At 54.7% G+C, this 22090-nt stretch overlaps 1 protein-coding gene across 2 annotated transcripts in view; it reads right to left on the bottom strand.

The window, feature by feature from the left end:
- Window positions 1-22090, bottom strand: part of STIM1 (stromal interaction molecule 1) — a 118219-nt gene that overhangs the window by 83095 nt on the left and 13034 nt on the right. For both annotated transcript variants that reach the window (XM_075580575.1, XM_075580576.1), the window contains exon 2: window positions 3021-3132. In XM_075580575.1, coding sequence (XP_075436690.1) covers window positions 3021-3132 — 112 coding nt within the window. The remainder of the gene's footprint in view (window positions 1-3020; window positions 3133-22090) is intronic.

The raw sequence follows: 22090 nt of genomic DNA, 5'->3' as shown, positions 1-22090 counted from the left end.
TATCTACATGCCCCGCTTTCGCTCTGTCGTTCTCGCCCTTCTAACCCTAGACCCTGTCTAAATTCCCACACGCGCATGCTGCGTTCCTTCACTCGTTCCTCTGAACGCCTCTGTAGGAAGTCTCACACTCTCGCAGACTTCCTTCGCTACAAATTTATGCTATCCTGTTTCAACTCTGCCCTCTCGCAAGCTAAACAAGCCTACTTTTCTACTCTAATCAACATGCACAAGTCTAACCCACGCCGACTGTTCTCTGTCTTTGATACTCTACTCAAACCACCCTCAGCTGCCTCTCCTTCCTCCATCTCCGCTCAAGACTTTGCTGACTATTATAAAGAAAAGGTGGAATCCATACGTCAGAACATCCCCTCTGTTTCTTCCTCCCATCCTACATCTCTTCCTAACTCTCCTCCTGCCTTCCTTGACTCTTTTTCCACTGTCTCAGAGGAGGATGTGTCTCTGTTGATCGCCTCTTCTCCCTCTACCACTTGCCCTCTTGACCCCATTCCCTCCCATCTCCTAAAACCTCTTGCTCCTACTATAATCCCTACGCTTACACACATTTTTAACTCCTCTGCTCTTGAACCTTTCCATCCTCTTTCAAACATGCAACAGTCATACCATTACTCAAAAACAGCAAGCTTGACCCTACCTGTCTTTCTAACTATCGACCTGTCTCCCTCCTGCCTTTTGCCTCTAAACTCCTTGAACGTCTTGTATTCTCTCGCTTGCTCCATTTTCTCAACACCTATTCTCTCCTAGACCCTCTACAATCTGGCTTCCGCACTGCTCACTCCACGGAAACAGCCCTCACTAAAATAACTGACGACCTCCATGCTGCCAAAGACAGAGGTCATTACACTCTGCTCATATTACTCGACCTCTCTGCAGCATTTGACACTGTGGACCACCCTCTTCTCCTTCATATTCTCCATACTCTTGGTATTCGGAACAAAGCTCTATCCTGGATCTCATCCTACCTCTCCCATCGTACTTTCAGTGTCTCTTCTGCTAACACCTCCTCCTCTATTGATCTCTCTGTGGGGGTACCCCAGGGCTCTGTCCTGGGACCTCTTCTCTTTTCTCTGTACACACTATCTCTTGGTGACCTAATAACATCTTTTGGGTTTAAATATCACCTCTATACTGACGACACACAAATGTACTTTCCAACACCCGACCTTACACCTGCTGTACAAACCAAAGTTTCTGAATGTCTCTCTGCAATATCATCCTGGATGGCCCTCCGTCGCCTTAAACTCAACATGGCTAAAACAGAGCTCCTCATACTTCCTCCCAAACCTGGCCCTACTACCTCCTTCCACATTACTGTTGGAACTACGATCATTTACCCAGTAGCCCAAGCACGCTGCCTAGGGGTCACACTCGACTCCTCTCTCACATTCGCCCCTCACATTCAAAACATTTCTTCGCAATATAACAAAGATACGCCCTTTCCTCTGTTGATCGACTGCTAAAACGCTGACTCAGGCCCTCATTCTCTCCCGTCTTGATTACTGTAACCTCCTGCTGTCCGGCCTTCCTGCCTCCCCTACAATCTATCCTAAACCCTGCTGCCAGAATCACTCTACTCTTTTCTAGATCTGTCTCAGCATCTCCCCTCATGAAATCCCTCTCCTGGCTTCCGATCAAATCCCGCATCTCACACTCCATTCTTCTCCTCACTTTTAAAGCTTTACATTCTTCTGCCCCTCCTTACATCTCAGCCCTAATTTCTCGCTATGCATCATCCTGATTCTTGCGTTCTTCTCAAAGATGTCTTCTTTCTACCCCCTTTGTATCTAAAGTCCTCTCCTGCCTTAAACCTTTTTCACTGACTGCCCCACACCTCTGGAATGCCCTTCCCCTCAGTACCCGACTAGCACCCTCTCTATCCACCTTTAGGACCCACTTTAAGACACACTTGCTTAAAGAAGCATATAAATAGCACTGTGGATATTCTAAACACGATACATAAAGCTTGGCCCCCTGCAGACGCACTTACCAGAACTCCCTCCTACTGTCTCTGTACGTTCTCCCTACCTACCAATTAGACTGTAAGCTCCTCGGGGCAGGGACTCCTCTTCCTTAATGTTACTTTTATGTCTAAAGCACTTATTCCCATGATCTGTTATTTATATTATCTGTTATTTATTTGATTACCACATGTATTACTGCTGTGAAGCGCTATTTACATTAATGGCGCTATATAAATAAAGACATACAATACAATACAACAGGGCAGTCCCACCAGTCTGTATGTCCTGCTCAGCACTGCAATATGCACACAAGGTGCTGTATATTCCTTATTCCCCCTCTCTGGGAACAGCCTCACATGGTGTTACAGCGCAGGTATTACATACGCAGCCCTTCTGTAAACCGAGGCCCAGCGTGGCCTGGGCTTATCCCACTAACCAAACGGAGGCCCAGCGTGTCTGAAAGCGTGGCCTGGGCTTATCCCAATAACCAAACAGAGTCCCAGCGTGTCTGAAAGTGTGGCCTGGGCTTATCCCACTAACCAAACGGAGGCCCAGCGTGTCTGAAAGCGTGACCTGGGCTTATCCCACTAACCAAACGGAGTCCCAGCGTGTCTGAAAGCGTGGCCTGGGCTTATCCCACTAACCAAACTGAGTCCCAGCGTGTCTGAAAGCGTGGCCTGGGCTTATCCCACTAACCAAACGGAGTCCCGGCGTGTCTGAAAGCGTGGCCTGGGCTTATCCCACTAACCAAACGGAGTCCCAGCGTGTCAGAGCGTGGCCTGGGCTTATCCCACTAACCAAACGGAGGCCCAGCGTGTCTGAAAGCGTGGCCTGGGCTTATCCCACTAACCAAACGGAGGCCCAGCGTGTCTCAGAGCGTGGCCTGGGCTTATCCCGCTAACCAAACGGAGGCCCAGCGTGTTACCAAATGTACAGCCCACGTGTATTGTTCTTCCAAGTACAGGAATGTGTACACTCCCAGCACATTATATATCTAGATCAGTAAAGGCGTGGCCACACGCTGCCCCCTCACACACCCACCTGGGCATGTCACGCCCGCTGAGCTGCAGCTTTCGGAAGGTTTCTTCATGCTGTGGCAGCTCCACGTATGTAATCAGCCACTGAACCACCTCGTCCACTGTCCAGTTATACACTGAAAGGAAGCAAAGCAAGCTATGTGTTAGCACCTCACACGTGGCACAGGGGGTCACACAGAGAGGATCATACACAGAATAACAGTGTCACAGTAATGTTAGCACCTCACACGTGGCACAGGGGGTCACACACAGAATAACAATGTCACAGTACTGTGTGTTAGCACCTCGCACGTGGCACAGGGGGTCACACACAGAGAGGATCATACACAGAATAACAGTGTCACAGTACTATGTGTTAGCACCTCGCACGTGGCACAGGGGGTCACACACAGAATAACAGTGTCACAGTACTATGTGTTAGCACCTCACACGTGGCACAGAGGGTCACACACAGAATAACAGTGTCACAGTACTATGTGTTAGCACCTCACACGTGGCACAGGGGGTCACACACAGAATAACTGTGTCACAGTACTGTGTGTTAGCACCTCGCACGTGGCACAGGGGGTCACACACAGAATAACAGTGTCACAGTACTATGTGTTAGCACCTCGCACGTGGCACAGGGGGTCACACACAGAATAACTGTGTCACAGTACTGTGTGTTAGCACCTCGCACGTGGCACAGGGGGTCACACACAGAATAACAGTGTCACAGTACTATGTGTTAGCACCTCACACGTGGCACAGAGGGTCACACACAGAATAACAGTGTCACAGTACTATGTGTTAGCACCTCGCACGTGGCACAGGGGGTCACACACAGAATAACTGTGTCACAGTACTGTGTGTTAGCACCTCGCACGTGGCACAGGGGGTCACACACAGAATAACAGTGTCACAGTACTATGTGTTAGCACCTCGCACGTGGCACAGGGGGTCACACACAGAATAACAGTGTCACAGTACTATGTGTTAGCACCTCGCACGTGGCACAGGGGGTCACACACAAAGGATTCATACATACAGAGTAACTATGTCACAGTACTGCTAACCACAGGCAGGTTCCCTGCCTAACAACCCCAGCACTGCCCCAATGTGTCCCGTATCCCAAAGCACAGCTCACATGTTAAACAGTGCAATCCCTCCCAAAACTGCGTGACAGAAAAAGCACCAGCTTCTATACTCGCCTTATACTCCCAATGCAAGCACCACAATACTGCATTACTACAGGCGGGTCACCGTGGGCTCCAGGAGCAAACGCAGGCCCTGTTACTCCCCTAAAATGCTAGGATTACACAGATAGCTTTGGGGGGGTACATCATAGGACAGGGGAGCTCGGCTTTATTGGAAGCAAATATAGTAACAGAAAAAGATTGTTTTAGGAAGACAGTACCTGGGGTTACAAGTAACGGGAATCGGAGGCAGCGCCACAAAGCACCAACTCAGACACGCTCACTAAGAAAGGGCCACGTCCCTGTGACACGTCCCTGATCATTAAGGGCCACGTCCCTGATCATTAAGGGCCACACGTCCCTGATCATTAAGGGCCACGCGTCCCTGTGATACGTCCCTGATCATCAAGAAAGGGCCACATGTCTCTGTGACACGTCCCTGATAATTAAGGGCCACATATCCCTGTGACACGTCCCTGCAGCGGTGCCGTAATCTCAGGATTTGGGCTCTGTGAGCCAATTTCCCACATCATGTTTACCCTAGAGTGTAAGCTGGGGCGGGCATCGCGCCGCGCTGGGGCGGGCATCGCGCCGCGCTGGGGCGGGCATCGTGCCGCGCTGGGGCGGGCATGGCGCCGCGCTGGGGCGGGCATGGCGCCGCGCTGTGGCGGGCATGGCGCCGCGCTACTTTAGGATGCAGAGCAGGAATCGACAGCCCTGCCTCGCAACGCACTTATACTACTGCCGCGGTGTTCCCAGCGCTGGGCCCAGAGTCGGTGAGTGGCAACGTTAAGGGCCCGGGAAATAACATGTTACCAGCCACAGTGATAATATTTTGTATCGTGGTTCAGCACAATGTCCAGTACAAAACCCGCCCGAGTATTTAGGGACAGGCTGACCGTTACATACAGGCACACGTAGGAATGTCCAGTACAAAACCCGTCCGTGGGTTTAGGGACAGGCTGACCGTTACATACAGGCACACGTAGGAATGTCCAGTACAAAACCCGTCCGTGGGTTTAGGGACAGGCTGACCGTTACATACAGGCACACGTAGGAATGTCCAGTACAAAACCCGTCCGTGGGTTTAGGGACAGGCTGACCGTTACATACAGGCACACGTAGGAATGTCCAGTACAAAACCCGGCCGAGTATTTAGGGACAGGCTGACCGTTACATACAGGCACACGTAGGAATGTCCAGTACAAAACCCACCCGAGTATTTAGGGACAGGCTGACCGTTACATACAGGCACACGTAGGAATGTCCAGTACAAAACCCGCCCGAGTATTTAGGGACAGGCTGACCGTTACATACAGGCACACGTAGGAATGTCCAGTACAAAACCCGTCCGTGGGTTTAGGGACAGGCTGACCGTTACATACAGGCACACGTAGGAATGTCCAGTACAAAACCCGCCCGAGTATTTAGGGACAGGCTGACCGTTACATACAGGCACACGTAGGAATGTCCAGTACAAAACCCGCCCGAGTATTTAGGGACAGGCTGACCGTTACATACAGGCACACGTAGGAATGTCCAGTACAAAACCCGTCCGTGGGTTTAGGGACAGGCTGACCGTTACATACAGGCACACGTAGGAATGTCCAGTACAAAACCCGCCCGAGTATTTAGGGACAGGCTGACCGTTACATACAGGCACACGTAGGAATGTCCAGTACAAAACCCGTCCGTGGGTTTAGGGACAGGCTGACCGTTACATACAGGCACACGTAGGAATGTCCAGTACAAAACCCGCCCGAGTATTTAGGGACAGGCTGACCGTTACATACAGGCACACGTAGGAATGTCCAGTACAAAACCCGCCCGAGTATTTAGGGACAGGCTGACCGTTACATACAGGCACACGTAGGAATGTCCAGTACAAAACCCGTCCGTGGGTTTAGGGACAGGCTGACCGTTACATACAGGCACACGTAGGAATGTCGAGTACAAAACCCGCCCGAGTATTTAGGGACAGGCTGACCGTTACATACAGGCACACGTAGGAATGTCCAGTACAAAACCCGTCCGTGGGTTTAGGGACAGGCTGACCGTTACATACAGGCACACGTAGGAATGTCCAGTACAAAACCCGTCCGAGTATTTAGGGACAGGCTGACCGTTACATACAGGCACACGTAGGAATGTCCAGTACAAAACCCGTCCGTGGGTTTAGGGACAGGCTGACCGTTACATACAGGCACACGTAGGAATGTCCAGTACAAAACCCGTCCGAGTATTTAGGGACAGGCTGACCGTTACATACAGGCACACGTAGGAATGTCCAGTACAAAACCCGCCCGAGTGTTTAGGGACAGGCTGACCGTTACATACAGGCACACGTAGGAATATCCAGTCCCTGCAGGTCAGTATATAAAGAACAACCTTTAAGCTTCAATTGAACGCGGGCGCCATTTTATTTTACCAACACAAACATTATCCCACTAGGATGCACACAACCCCAACCATCACAATGAGGCGCCGAGCAGGTTATGGCTCACCAGGAGACCGTTTCTCGCCAAAATACCCCAGGAGAAACAGGGGGGGAGGGGGGGGGGTCAGTACAGTTTGAGATCGATCACATGACACCAGGGAAAAATAACTAAACGGCTGAGCAGAAAGTCGCCTTATTCTGTAGGGTGCCCGGGGTGTCATGCCAGATAAGTCATCGGAAAACATGCAGTTCTGGAGAAGAGGACTTTTCCCACCCATTTAATGTTAACCCCTTCACTGCCCTTTGGATGATTAAACTTTCATACTGCCTCCCCTTGTTCCCGGCAGCAGGGAGGGGGGGGCCAGTCTCTCCCCAGATGTATGTGTTTCTCAGCAGGGGGCTCCATGCTGCCTCCCCGAGCTCCTCTCCCTCTGGGTCAGACAGAGGAGACCCCAGGAGAACATGAAGCCCTCTGCTACAGGAGCACAGCCCGGATCCCTCCCCCACAGATCATCAGTACAGGTAGGGAGAGGGTGGGGGGTAGTTATATTGGGGAGGCTCCCTCTTACCCCCTGACTCCCAATGAGTTCTGTTTCCCCCCTCTCCCAGTGAGAGGGGCACAAGGAGATTTGAGGTTTAGAGCTTTGGCAAGTCTACGCTCAGATAATAGAAGTGCTGTCTATGTGCATCTCTGCTTAGTTCCTGTAATGACACGGGAAATAATACCTCTACTTTGGGAACCACCACCCTTATAAAAACGGTAAGCACAAAGAAAATGTACTGGATGTTAGATTTTCTTAGAGTAGACACAATTAGGGGTTATACACTGTAATATGTAGGGTTGCCAGGTGGCTTCTCCGAAAATACTGGACTCAATGGTGAAAGGTGCGTCAGGTCACTATGTCCAGGGAGGTAATACCGGACACATACATGACCAGTATTACAGCACCTCTCATTTTTTACTGGACAGAGTGTCCGAATACAGGACAGTCCAGTTCAATACCGGACATCTGTCAGCCCTAGTATTATGCCCTATTCAGACAATGTATACAGCCATATTACATACGGCTTTGCAAAATATCACAATATTCTGTGCATGTTAATGAGATTGCTGAAGGCACATAACTTAATCTGCATATGGTACCTAAAGTGTAACTTGCTCTGAGCCAAACGGTGTATGCATTACCAAGATATACCACACAAACTGGCACAAATCATTGTTTAACAAGGTTACTGCACAAATCTTTACATTCCCTTTGCCAGGCACGGGTGCACTGCCGAGGCAGTGACGGGGTTAAACCCCCGGAGGAAGTGCAGGCATGTTACTGCTGTGCAGGGGCTTTTGTTGAACTCTTAGCCCAGAATGTGTCTCCAGAGAGGAGTGATGTCAGCTTTAATGATAGAGACAGCTGTGAGCAAAAGCAGCGACATCCTGTTAAACAAACCGTTAAGGTGGCAACAGGGGGTCGGCCATTTTTAGTTCCCAGCTCAAAGTGAAAGGACACGGCAGCGCCAGACTCGGAGCGAGGGAAGAGCCATGGTGCGTGTAGAACAGGAGACCTCTGGGAAACACAGTATTTGCCTGGTATTCCCTGCACCATTAAAGCCTGTTTAGCCTATGATGATCACATAGCCGAACACCTGCTAATGCCCCATGCCCAATATAAAGCAGAGAGAAAGCCGTGGCAGGTAGCACCACAGTACATACAAGTATTTGCAAAGCTAGTTTAAGCACTCACATTGATGTGAATTCCTAATCCGCGGCCTGCGTGACCCCCTCACCTCTCCCAGAGGTCCTGATAAACATGGAATAATAATACTGTAAGTAAGTCCAACTAAAGAGGTCGCTTCCAGTACCTGAGCATCGTATGCAAGGTCTGACAAAGATAGGTATAGATCATACTTCAACATCCAGCAATTCTCCGACCATGTGTGGCATGTTTAACACGAGACGTTAGACGTTATTACTCCCTGAGGTACCTCGCACTGTATTACTCCCTGAGGTACCTCTCACTGTATTACTCCCTGAGGTACCTCTCACTGTATTACTCCATGAGGTACCTCTCACTGTATTACTCCCTGAGGTACCTCTCACTGTATCACTCCCTGAGGTACCTCTCACTGTATCACTCCCTGAGGTACCTCTCACTGTATTACTCTCTGAGGTACCTCTCACTGTATCACTCCCTGAGGTACCTCTCACTGTATTACTCTCTGAGGTAACTCTCACTGTATTTCTCCCTGAGGTACCTCTCACTGTATTACTCCCTGAGGTAACTCTCACTGTATTACTCCCTGAGGTACCTCTCACTGTATTACTCCCTGAGGTACCTCTCACTGTATTACTCCCTGAGGTACCTCTCACTGTATTACTCCCTGAGGTACCTCTCACTGTATTACTCCCTGAGGTACCTCTCACTGTATTACTCCCTGAGGTAACTCTCACTGTATTACTCCCTGAGGTACCTCTCACTGTATTACTCCCTGAGGTACCTCTCACTGTATTACTTCCTGAGGTACCTCTCACTGTATTACTCCCTGAGGTAACTCTCACTGTATTACTCCCTGAGGTAACTCTCAGTGTATTACTCCCTGAGGTAACTCTCACTGTATTACTCCCTGAGGTACCTCTCACTGTATTACTCCCTGAGGTACCTCTCACTGTATTACTCCCTGAGGTAACTCTCACTGTATTACTCCCTGAGGTACCTCTCACTGTATTACTCCCTGAGGTACCTCTCACTGTATTACTCCCTGAGGTACCTCTCACTGTATTTCTCCCTGAGGTACCTCTCACTGTATTACTCCCTGAGGTACCTCTCACTGTATTACTCCCTGAGGTACCTCTCACTGTATTACTCCCTGAGGTACGTCTCACTGTATTACTCCCTGAGGTACGTCTCACTGTATTACTCCCTGAGGTACGTCTCACTGTATTACTCCCTGAGGTACCTCTCACTGTATTACTCCCTGAGGTACCTCTCACTGTATTACTCCCTGAGGTACCTCTCACTGTATTACTCCCTGAGGTACCTCTCACTGTATTACTCCCTGAGGTACCTCTCACTGTGTTACTCCCTGAGGTACCTCTCACTGTATTACTCCCTGAGGTTACTCTCACTGTATTACTCCCTGAGGTAACTCTCACTGTGTTACTCCCTGAGGTACCTCTCACTGTATTACTCCCTGAGGTAACTCTCACTGTATTACTCCCTGAGGTAACTCTCACTGTATTACTCCCTGAGGTAACTCTCACTGTATTACTCCCTGAGGTAACTCTCACTGTATTACTCCCTGAGGTACCTCTCACTGTATTACTCCCTGAGGTACCTCTCACTGTATTACTCCCTGAGGTACCTCTCACTGTATTACTCCCTGAGGTACCTCTCACTGTATTACTCCCTGAGGTACCTCTCACTGTATTTCTCCCTGAGGTACCTCTCACTGTATTACTCCCTGAGGTACCTCTCACTGTATTACTCCCTGAGGTAACTCTCACTGTATTACTCCCTGAGGTAACTCTCACTGTATTACTCCCTGAGGTAACTCTCACTGTATTACTCCCTGAGGTAACTCTCACTGTATTACTCCCTGAGGTACCTCTCACTGTATTACTCCCTGAGGTACCTCTCACTGTATTACTCCCTGAGGTAACTCTCACTGTATTACTCCATGAGGTACCTCTCACTGTATTACTCCGAGGTACCTCTCACTGTATTACTCCCTGAGGTACCTCTCACTGTATTACTCCCTGAGGTACCACTCACTGTATTACTCCCTGAGGTACCTCTCACTGTTTTACTCCCTGAGGTACCTCTCACTGTATTACTTCCTGAGGTACCTCTCACTGTATTACTCCCTGAGGTACCACTCACTGTATTACTCCCTGAGGTAACTCTCACTTTCCCCTCCCCTGTATAACAGCAGCAGTCTCCCATACCTTTCCCCTCCCTGTATAACAGCAGCAGTCTCCCATACCTTTCCCCTCCCCTGTATAACAGCAGCAGTCTCCCATACCTTTCCCCTCCCCTATATAACAGCAGCAGTCTCCCATACCTTTCCCCTCCCTGTATAACAGCAACAGTCTGCCATACCTTTCCCCTCCCTGTATAACAGCAGCAGTCTCCCATACCTTTCCCCTCTCTGTATAACAGCAGCAGTCTCCCATACCTTTCCCCTCCACCTGTATAACAGCAGCAGTCTCCCATACCTTTCCCCTCCCCTGTATAACAGCAGCATTCTCCCATACCTTTCCCCTCCCCTGTATAACAGCAGCAGTCTCCCATACCTTTCCCCTCCCTGTATAACAGCAGCAGTCTCCCATACCTTTCCCCTCCCCTGTATAACAGCAGCAGTCTCCCATACCTTTCCCCTCCCCCTGTATAACAGCAGCAGTCTCCCATACCTTTCCCCTCCCCTGTATAACAGCAGCAGTCTCCCATACCTTTCCCCTCCCCTGTATAACAGCAGCAGTCTCCCATACCTTTCCCCTCCCCTGTATAACAGCAGCAGTCTCCCATACCTTTCCCCTCCCCTGTATAACAGCAGCAGTCTCCCATACCTTTCCCCTCCCTGTATAACAGCAGCAGTCTCCCATACCTTTCCCCTCCCCTGTATAACAGCAGCAGTCTCCCATACCTTTCCCCTCCCCCTGTATAACAGCAGCAGTCTCCCATACCTTTCCCCCCCCCTTGTATAACAGCAGCAGTCTCCCATACCTTTCCCCTCCCCTGTATAACAGCAGCAGTCTCCCATACCTTTCCCCTCCCCTGTATAACAGCAGCAGTCTCCCATACCTTTCCCCTCCCTGTATAACAGCAGCAGTCTCCCATACCTTTCCCCTCCCCTGTATAACAGCAGCAGTCTCCCATACCTTTCCCCTCCCCTGTATAACAGCAGCAGTCTCCCATACCTTTCCCCTCCCCTGTATAACAGCAGCAGTCTCCCATACCTTTCCCCTCCCCTGTATAACAGCAGCAGTCTCCCATACCTTTCCCCTCCCCCTGTATAACAGCAGCAGTCTCCCATACCTTTCCCCTCCCTTGTATAACAGCAGCAGTCTCCCATACCTTTCCCCTCCCCTGTATAACAGCAGCAGTCTCCCATACCTTTCCCCTCCCTGTATAACAGCAGCAGTCTCCCATACCTTTCCCCTCCCCTGTATAACAGCAGCAGTCTCCCATACCTTTCCCCTCCCTGTATAACAGCAGCAGTGTCCCATACCTTTCCCCTCCCTGTATAACAGCAGCAGTCTCCCATACCTTTCCCCTCCCTGTATAACAGCAGCAGTCTCCCATACCTTTCCCCTCCCCTGTATAACAGCAGCAGTCTCCCATACCTTTCCCCTCCCTGTATAACAGCAGCAGTCTCCCATACCTTTCCCCTCCCCTGTATAACAGCAGCAGTCTCCCATACCTTTCCCCTCCCCTGTATAACAGCAGCAGTCTCCCATACCTTTCCCCTCCCCTGTATAACAGCAGCAGTCTCCCATACCTTTCCCCTCCCTGTATAACAGCAGCAGTCTCCCATACCTTTCCCCTCCCTGTATAACAGCAGCAGTCTCCCATACCTTTCCCCTCCCTGTATAACAGCAGCAGTCTCCCATACCTTTCCCCCCCCTGTATAACAGCAGCAGTCTCCCATACCTTTCCCCTCCCCCTGTATAACAGCAGCAGTCTCCCATACCTTTCCCCTCCCTGTATAACAGCAGCAGTCTCCCATACCTTTCCCCTCCCCTGTATAACAGCAGCAGTCTCCCATACCTTTCCCCTCCCCTGTATAACAGCAGCAGTCTCCCATACCTTTCCCCTCCCCTGTATAACAGCAGCAGTCTCCCATACCTTTCCCCTCCCCTGTATAACAGCAGCAGTCTCCCATACCTTTCCCCTCCCTGTATAACAGCAGCAGTCTCCCATACCTTTCCCCTCCCCTGTATAACAGCAGCAGTCTCCCATACCTTTCCCCTCCCTGTATAACAGCAGCAGTCTTCCATACCTTTCCCCTCCCCTGTATAACAGCAGCAGTCTCCCATACCTTTCCCCTCCCCCTGTATAACAGCAGCAGTCTCCCATACCTTTCCCCTCCCTGTATAACAGCAGCAGTCTCCCATACCTTTCCCCTCCCCTGTATAACAGCAGCAGTCTCCCATACCTTTCCCCTCCCCTGTATAACAGCAGCAGTCTCCCATACCTTTCCCCCCCCTGTATAACAGCAGCAGTCTCCCATACCTTTCCCCTCCCCCTGTATAACAGCAGCAGTCTCCCATACCTTTCCCCTCCCTGTATAACAGCAGCAGTCTCCCATACCTTTCCCCTCCCCTGTTCCCCCAGGATCTGAACCAGGGGGACTCAAACTGCGCACATTGGCGATTCCGTGGCTCCTGGGACACGGAGATCATGCCACAGAACGCCGCAGCCTCGCGCCCTGCAGATGTTCAGGCTTCTTATTGGCCGGCAGAAGTGAAGCTGAACGATGGCCATCTAGATATCTCAAAAATAATGCCACGCACACTGGGAATGAGTGAGCCCCACGGAAGTCTATGATGCCACGCACACTGGGAATGAGACTCCACGGAAGGCTATGATGCCACGCACACTGGGAATGAGTGAGCCCCACGGAAGTCTATGATGCCACGCACACTGGGAATGAGACTCCACGGAAGGCTATGATGCCACGCACACTGGGAATGAGTGAGCCCCACGGAAGGCTATGAAGCCACGCACACTGGGAATGAGACCCCACGGAAGGCTATGAAGCCACGCACACTGGGAATGAGTGAGCCCCACAGAAGGCTATGAAGCCACGCACACTGGGAATGAGACTCCACGGAAGTCTATGATGCCACGTACACTGGGAATGAGTGAGCCCCACGGAAGTCTATGATGCCACGCACACTGGGAATGAGACCCCACGGAAGGCTATGAAGCCACGCACACTGGGAATGATACTCCACGGAAGTTTATGTTGCCACGTATACTGGGAATGAGACTCCACGGAAGTCTATGATGCCACGTATACTGGGAATGAGACCCCACGGAAGTCTATGATGCCACGTATACTGGGAATGAGACCCGACGGAAGTCTATGATGCCACGCACACTGGGAATGAGACCCCACAGAAGTTTATGATGCCACGTATACTGGGAATGAGACTCCACGGAAGTCTATGATGCCACGCACACTGGGAATGAGACCCGACGGAAGTCTAGGATGCCACGCACACTAGGAATGAGACCCGACGGAAGTCTATGATGCCACGCACACTGGGAATGAGACCCCACGGAAGGCTATGAAGCCACGTACACTGGGAATGAGACTCCACGGAAGTTTATGATGCCACGCACACTGGGAATGAGACTCCACGGAAGTTTATGATGCCACGTATACTGGGAATGAGACTCCATGGAAGTCTATGATGCCACGTATACTGGGAATGAGACTCCACGGAAGTTTATGATGCCACGTATACTGGGAATGAGACCCCACTGAAGTCTATGATGCCACGTATACTGGGAATGAGACTCCACGGAAGTCTATGATGCCACGTATGCTGGTAATGAGTGAGACCCTATGAAAGTGTGATGCTGTGTACAATGGAAATGTGCAAAACGGAAGTCAAAGCCACGTACGCTGGGAATGAGTGGAGGTGCCACGCTACTCGAGATTCACATCAGATGACGGAGATCTGACAGGGCTGCGATTTCCGTATGTTTTAATGTGGGTGTGGGTGATCTCCTGTGATCTCTCTGCTTTCCCGGGCTGGGAGGTGGGTGATCTCCGGTGATCCCTCTCTGCTTTCCCGGCCTGGGAGGTGGGTGATCTCCTGTGATCTCTCTGCTTTCCCGGGCTGGGAGGTGGGTGATCTCCTGTGATCCCTCTCTGCTTTCCCGGCCTGGGAGGTGGGTGATCTCCGGTGATTCCTCTCTGCTTTCCCGGCCTGGGAGGTGGGTGATTTCCTGTGATCTCTCTGCTTTCCCGGGCTGGGAGGTGGGTGATCTCCTGTGATCCCTCTCTGCTTTCCCGGCATGGGAAGTGGGTGATCTCCTGTGATCTCTCTGCTTTCTCGGCCTGGGAGGTGGGTGATCTCTTGTGATCTCTCTGCTTTCCCGGCCTGGGAGGTGGGTGATCTCCGGTGATCCCTCTCTCCTTTCCCGGCCTGGGATGCGGGTGATCTCCTGTGATCCCTCTCTGCTTTCCCGGCATGGGAAGTGGGTGATCTCCTGTGATCTCTCTGCTTTCTCGGGCTGGGAGGTGGGTGATCTCCTGTGATCCCTCTGCTTTCCCGGCCTGGGAGGTGGGTGATCTCCTGTGATCTCTCTGCTTTCCCGGCCTGGGAGGTGGGTGATCTCCTGTGATCCCTCTCTGCTTTCCCGGCCTGGGAGGTGGGTGATCTCCTGTGATCCCTCTCCGCTTTCCCGGGCTGGGAGGTGGGTGATCTCCTGTGATCCCTCTGCTTTCCCGGCCTGGGAGGTGGGTGATCTCCGGTAATCCCTCTCTGCTTTCCCGGCATGGGAAGTGGGTGATCTCCTGTGATCTCTCTGCTTTCTCGGGCTGGGAGGTGGGTGATCTCCTGTGATCCCTCTGCTTTCCCGGCCTGGGAGGTGAGTGATCTCCTGTGATCCCTCTCTGCTTTCCCGGCCTGGGAGGTGGGTGATCTCCTGTGATCCCTCTCTGCTTTCCCGGCCTGGGATGCGGGTGATCTCCTGTGATCCCTCTCTGCTTTCCCGGCATGGGAAGTGGGTGATCTCCTGTGATCTCTCTGCTTTCTCGGGCTGGGAGGTGGGTGATCTCCTGTGATCTCTCTGCTTTCCCGGCCTGGGAGGTGGGTGATCTCCTGTGATCCCTCTCTGCTTTCCCGGCCTGGGAGGTGGGTGATCTCCTGTGATCCCTCTCTGCTTTCCCGGCCTGGGAGGTGGGTGATCTCCGGTGATCTCTGTGCTTTCCCGACTTGGGTGGGTAATCTCCGGTGATCCCTCTCTGCTTTCCCGGCCTGGGAGGTGGGTGATCTCCGGTGATCCCTCTCTGCTTTCCCGGACTGGGAGGTGGGTTATTTCCGGTGATCCCTCTCTGCTTTCCTGGGCTGGGAGGTGGGTGATCTCCGGTGATTCCTCTCTGCTTTCCCGGCCTGGGAGGTGGGTGATCTCCTGTGATCTCTCTGCTTTCCCGGGCTGGGAGGTGGGTGATCTCCTGTGATCCCTCTCTGCTTTTCCGGCCTGGGAGGTGGGTGATCTCCTGTGATCCCTCTCTGCTTTCCCGGCCTGGGAGGCGGGTGATCTCCTGTGATCCCTCTCTGCTTTCCCGGCCTCTGAGGTGGGTGATCTCCTGTGATCCCTCTCTGCTTTCCCGGCCTCCGAGGTGGGTGATCTCATGTGATCCCTCTTTGCTTTCCCGGCCTGGGAGGTGGGTCATCTTCGGTGATCCATCTCTGCTTTCCCGGCCTGGGAGATGGGTGATCTCCTGTGATCCCTCTCTGCTTTCCTGGCCTGGGAGGTGGGTGATCTCCTGTGATCTCTCTGCTTTCCTGGCCTGGGAGTTGGGTGACCTCCTGTGATCTCTCAGCTTTCCCGGTCTGGGAGGTGGGTGATCTCCGGTGAACCCTCTCTGCTTTCCCGGCCTGGGAGGTGGGTGATCTCCTGTGATCCCTCTCTGCTTTCCCGGCCTGGGAGGTGGGTGATCTCCTGTGATCCCTCTCTCCTTTCCTGGGCTCGGAGGTGGGTGATCTCCTGTGATCCTTCTCTACTTTCCCGGCCTGGTAGGTGGGTGATCTCCGGTGATCCCTCTCTGCTTTCCCACCCTCAGAGGTGGGTGATCTCCTGTGATCTCTCAGTGCTTTCCCGGCCTGGGAGGTGGGTGATCTCCTGTGATCCCTCTCTGCTTTCCCGGCCTGGGAGGTGGGTGATCCCTCTCTGCTTTCCCGGCCTTGGAGGTGGGTGATCTCCTGTGATCCCTCTCTGCTTTCCGGGGCTGGGAGGTGGGTGATCTCCGGTGATCCCTCTCTGCTTTCCCGGCCTGGGAGGTGGGTGATCTCCGGTGGTCCCACTCTGCTTTCCCGGCCTGGGAGGTGGGTGATCTCCTGTGATCCCTCTCTGCTTTCCCAGCCTGGGAGGTGGGTGATCTTCGGTGATCCCTTTCTGCTTTCCGGGCCTGGGAGGTGGGTGATCTCCGGTGATCCCTCTGCTTTCCCGGCCTGGGAGGTGGGTGACCTCCTATGATCCCTCTCTGCTTTCCCAGCCTGGGAGGTGGGTGATCTCCGGTGATCCCTCTCTGCTTTCCCGGCCTGGGAGGTGGGTGATCTCCGGTGATCTCTCCGTGCTTTCTCGGCCTGGGAGGTGGGTGATCTCCGGTGATCCCTCTCTGCTTTCCCGGTCTGGGAGGTGGGTGATCTCCTGTGATCCCTCTCTGCTTTCCTGGCCTGGGAGGTGGGTGATCTCCTGTGATCTCTCAGCTTTCCCGGCCTCGGAGGTGGGTGATCTCCGGTGATCATTCTCTGCTTTCCCGGCCTGGGAGGTGGGTGATCTCCTGTGATCCTCTCTGCTTTCCTAGCCTGGGAGGTGGGTGATCTCCTGTGATCCCTCTCTGCTATCCCGGCCTGGGATGTGGGTGATCTCCTGTGATCCCTCTCTGCTTTCCCGGCCTGGGAGGTGGGTGATCTCCTGTGATCCCTCTCTGCTTTCCCGGCCTGGGAGGTGGGTGATCTCCTGTGATCCCTTTCTGCTTTCCCGGCCTGGGAGGTGGGTGATCTCCTGTGATCCCTCTCTGCTTTCCCGGCCTGGGATGTGGGTGATCTCCTGTTATCCCTCTCTGCTTTCCCGGCCTGGGAGGTGTGTGATCTCCTGTGATCCCTCTCTGCTTCCCGGCCTGGGAGGTGGGTGATCCCTCTCTGCTTTCCCGGCCTGGGATGTGGGTGATCTCCTGTGATCCCTCTCTGCTTTCCCGGCCTGGGATGTGGGTGATCTCCTGTGATCCCTCTCTGCTTTCCCGGCCTGGGAGGTGGGTGATCTCCTGTGATCCCTCTCTGCTTTCCCGGCCTGGGAGGTGGGTGATCTCCTGTGATCCCTCTCTGCTTTCCCGGCCTGGGAGGTGGGTGATCCCTCTCTGCTTTCCCGGCCTGGGATGTGGGTGATCTCTTGTGATCCCTCTCTGCTTTCCCGGCCTGGGAGGTGGGTGATCTCCTGTGATCCCTCTCTGCTTTCCCGGCCTGGGAGGTGGGTGATCTCCTGTTATCCCTCTCTGCTTTCCCGGCCTGGAAGGCTTCTCGTGTCCGGCAGCTAATTTTAGAAGCTGGTTTGTTTATATGTGCAGCAAAGCGTTTGCAGATTACTGCAATTACAGCCACATGTGGGTCACTGTTCCCTTGCTGTGTTATCAGCCGGAGGATACAATTCATCTCACTACAGTTTACACTTAACTGGCAACAAAACCGACACTCAAAAGCTTAAATCTTCCCCAAAATATCTACACATGTTTCCAAGACCGACCTCTCCCACCCGATAACACATGGGATCGCAGGCTCCCTCACACTCATACCCCCATTCCTTCAACCCCCAGTTCTCTTCCTCACACTCATACCCCCACTTCTCTTCCTCTCACTCCTACCCCCATTCCTTCAACCCATTCCCGCCTGCCCTCTTTCCCTCACGCTCCAGCCTGCCCTCTTTCCCTCACGCTCCCGCCTGCCCTCTTTCCCATACGCTCCTACCCTCTTTCCCCTCACACTCCTGCCCTCTTTCCCCTCACGCTCCCGCCTGCCCTCTTTCCCATACGCTCCTACCCTCTTTCCCCTCACACTCCTGCCCTCTTTCCCCTCACACTCCCGCCTGCCCTCTTTCCCCTCACACTCCAGCCTGCCCTCTTTCCCCTCACACTCCTACCCTCTTTCCCCTCACACGCCTGCCCTCTTTCCCCTCACACTCCTACCCTCTTTCCCCTCACACTCCCGCCTGCCCTCTTTCCCCTCACGCTCCCGCCTGCCCTCTTTCCCTCACACTACCGCCTGCCCTCTTTCCCTCACACTCCTACCCTCTTTCCCTCACACTCCCTCCTGCCCTCTTTCCCTCACACTCCTACCCTCTTTCCCCTCCCACTCCTGCCCTCTTTCCCCTCCCACTCCTGCCCTCTTTCCCCTCATGCTCCCCACCTGCCCTCTTTCCCCTCACACTCCCGCCTGCCCTCTTTCCCCTCACGCTCCCGCCTGCCTTCTTTCCCTCACACTCCCGCCTGTCCTCTTTCCCCTCACGCTCCCGCCTGCCCTCTTTCCCTAACATTCCCGCCTGCCCTTTTTCCCTCACACTCCTTCCCTCTTTCCCCTCACACTCCCGCCTGCCCTCTTTCCCCTCACGCTCCCGCCTGCCCTCTTTCCCCTCACGCTCCCGCCTGCCCTCTTTCCCTCACACTCCTTCCCTCTTTCCCCTCACGCTCCCGCCTGCCCTCTTTCCCCTCACACTCCCGCCTGCCCTCTTTCCCTCACACTCTCGCCTGCCCTCTTTCCCCTCACACTCCAGCCTTCCCTCTTTCCCCTCACACTCCCACCTGCCCTCTTTCCCCTCACACTCCCGCCTGCCCTCTTTCCCCTCACACTCCCGCCTGCCCTCTTTCCCCTCACACTCCCGCCTTCCCTCTTTCCCCTCACACTCCCGCCTGCCCTCTTCCCCCTCACACTCCTACCCTTTCCCCTCACACTCCCGCCTGCCCTCTTTCCCCTCACGCTACCGCCTGCCCTCTTTCCCTCACACTCCCGCCTACCCTCTTTCCCTCACACTCCTACCCTCTTTCCCCTCACGCTCCCGCCTGCCCTTTCCCTCACGCTCCCGCCTGCCCTCTTTCCCTCACACTCTTTCCCTCTTTCCCCTCACGCTCCTGCCCTCTTTCCCCTTACACTCCCGCCTGCCCTCTTTCCCTCACGCTCCCACCTGCCCTCTTTCCCCTCACACTCCAGCCTTCCCTCTTTCCCCTCACGCTCCATCCTGCCCTCTTTCCCCTCACACTCCAGCCTTCCCTCTTTCCCCTCACGCTCCCACCTGCCCTCTTTCCCCTCACACTCCCGCCTGCCCTCTTTCCCCTCACACTCCCGCCTGCCCTCTTTCCCCTCACACTCCAGCCTTCCCTCTTTCCCCTCACACTCCAGCCTTCCCTCTTTCCCCTCACACTCCCGCCTGCCCTCTTTCCCCTCACACTCCAGCCTTCCCTCTTTCCCCTCACGCTCCCGCCTGCCCTCTTTCCCCTCACACTCCAGCCTTCCCTCTTTCCCCTCACGCTCCCGCCTGCCCTCTTTCCCCTCACGCTCCCGCCTGCCCTCTTTCCCCTCACACTCCCGCCTGCCCTCTTTCCCCTCACACTCCCGCCTGCCCTCTTTCCCTCACGCTCCTGCCCTCATTCCCCTCACGCTCCTGCCCTCATTCCCCTCACGCTCCCGCCTGCGCTCATTCCCCTCACACTCCCGCCTGCCCTCTTTCCCTCACGCTCCCGCCTGCCCTCATTCCCCTCACGCTTCCGCCTGCCCTCTCTCCCCTCACGCTCCCGCCTGCCCTCTTTCCCTCACGCTCCTGCCCTCTTTCCCTCACACTCCCGCCTGCCCTCTTTCCCCTCACGCTCCTGCCCTCTTTCCCTCACACTCCCGCCTGCCCTCTTTCCCTCACGCTCCTGCCCTCTTTCCCTCACACTCCCGCCTGCCCTCTTTCCCTCACACTCCCGCCTGCCCTCTTTCCCTCACGCTCCCACCTGCCCTCTTTCCCTCATGCTCCCGCCTGCCCTCTTTCCCTCACGCTCCCGCCTGCCCTCTTTCCCTCACACTCCCGTCTGCCCTCTTTCCCTCACGCTCCTGCCCTCTTTCCCTCACGCCTGTCCTCATTCCCCTCACGCTTCCGCCTGCCCTCTCTCCCCTCACGCTCCCGCCTGCCCTCTTTCCCTCACGCTCCTGCCCTCTTTCCCTCACGCTCCCGCCTGCCCTCTTTCCCTCACGCTCCTGCCCTCTTTCCCTCACACTCCCACCTGCCCTCTTTCCCTCACGCTCCTGCCCTCTTTCCCTCACACTCCCGCCTGCCCTCATTCCCCTCACGCTTCCGCCTGCTCTCTCTCCCCTCACGCTCCTGCTCTCTTTCCCTCACGCTCCTGCCCTCTTTCCCTCACGCTCCCGCCTGCCCTCTTTCCCTCACGCTCCTGCCCTCTTTCCCTCACGCTCCCGCCTGCCCTCTTTCCCTCGCGCTCCTGCCCTCTTTCCCTCACGCTCCCGCCTGCCCTCATTCCCCTCACGCTCCCGCCTGCCCTCTTTCCCTCACGCTTCCGCCTGCCCTCTCTCCTCACGCTCCTGCCCTCTCTCCTCACGCTCCCGCCTGCCCTCTTTCCCTCACGCACCTGCCCTCTTTCCCTCACGCTCCCGCCTGCCCTCTTTCCCTCACACTCCCGCCTGCCCTCTTTCCCTCACGCTCCTGCCCTCTTTCCCTCACGCTCCCGCCTGCCCTCATTCCCCTCACACTCCCGCCTGCCCTCTTTCCCCTCACTCCCGCCTGCCCTCTTTCCCTCACGCTCCCGCCCTCTTTCCCTCACACTCCCGCCTGCCCTCTTTCCCTCACGCTCCTGCCCTCTTTCCCTCACGCTCCTGCCCTCTTTCCCTCACGCTCCCGCCTGCCCTCTTTCCCCTCACACTCCCGCCTGCCCTCTTTCCCTCACGCTCCTGCCCTCTTTCCCTCACGCTCCTGCCCTCTTTCCCTCACGCTCCCGCCTGCCCTCTTTCCCCTCACGCTCCCGCCTGCCCTCTTTCCCCTCACACTCCCGCCTGCCCTCTTTCCCTCACGCTCCCGCCCTCTTTCCCTCACACTCCCGCCTGCCCTCTTTCCCTCACGCTCCTGCCCTCTTTCCCTCACGCTCCTGCCCTCTTTCCCTCACGCTCCCGCCTGCCCTCATTCCCCTCACGCTTCCGCCTGCCCTCTCTCCCCTCACGCTCCCGCCTGCCCTCTTTCCCTCACGCTCCTGCCCTCTTTCCCTCACGCTCCCGCCTGCCCTCTTTCCCTCACGCTCCCGCCTGCCCTCTTTCCCTCACGCTCCCGCCTGCCCTCTTTCCCTTACGCTCCTGCCCTCTTTCCCTCACGCTCCTGCCCTCTTTCCCTCACGCTCCTGCCCTCTTTCCCTCACGCTTCCACCTGCCCTCTCTCCCCTCACGCTCCCGCCTGCCCTCTTTCCCCTCACGCTCCTGCCCTCTTTCCCTCACGCTCCCGTCTGCCCTCTTTCCCCTCACGCTCCCGCCTGCCCTCTTTCCCCTCACGCTCCCGCCTGCCCTCTTTCCCTTTACACTCCCGCCTGCCCTCTTTCCCTCACGCTCCTGCCCTCTTTCCCTCACGCTCCTGCCTTCTTTCCCTCACGCTCCTGCCCTCTTTCCCTCACGCTCCTGCCCTCTTTCCCTCACGCTCCTGCCCTCTTTCCCTCACACTCCCGCCTGCCCTCTTTCCCTCACGCTCCTGCCTTCTTTCC

This window comes from Ascaphus truei, assembly GCF_040206685.1.
Source record: "Ascaphus truei isolate aAscTru1 chromosome 3 unlocalized genomic scaffold, aAscTru1.hap1 SUPER_3_unloc_2, whole genome shotgun sequence".
NCBI classification, from domain to species: Eukaryota; Metazoa; Chordata; class Amphibia; order Anura; family Ascaphidae; genus Ascaphus; species Ascaphus truei.
This window is presented reverse-complemented; position numbering and strand designations above follow the sequence as displayed.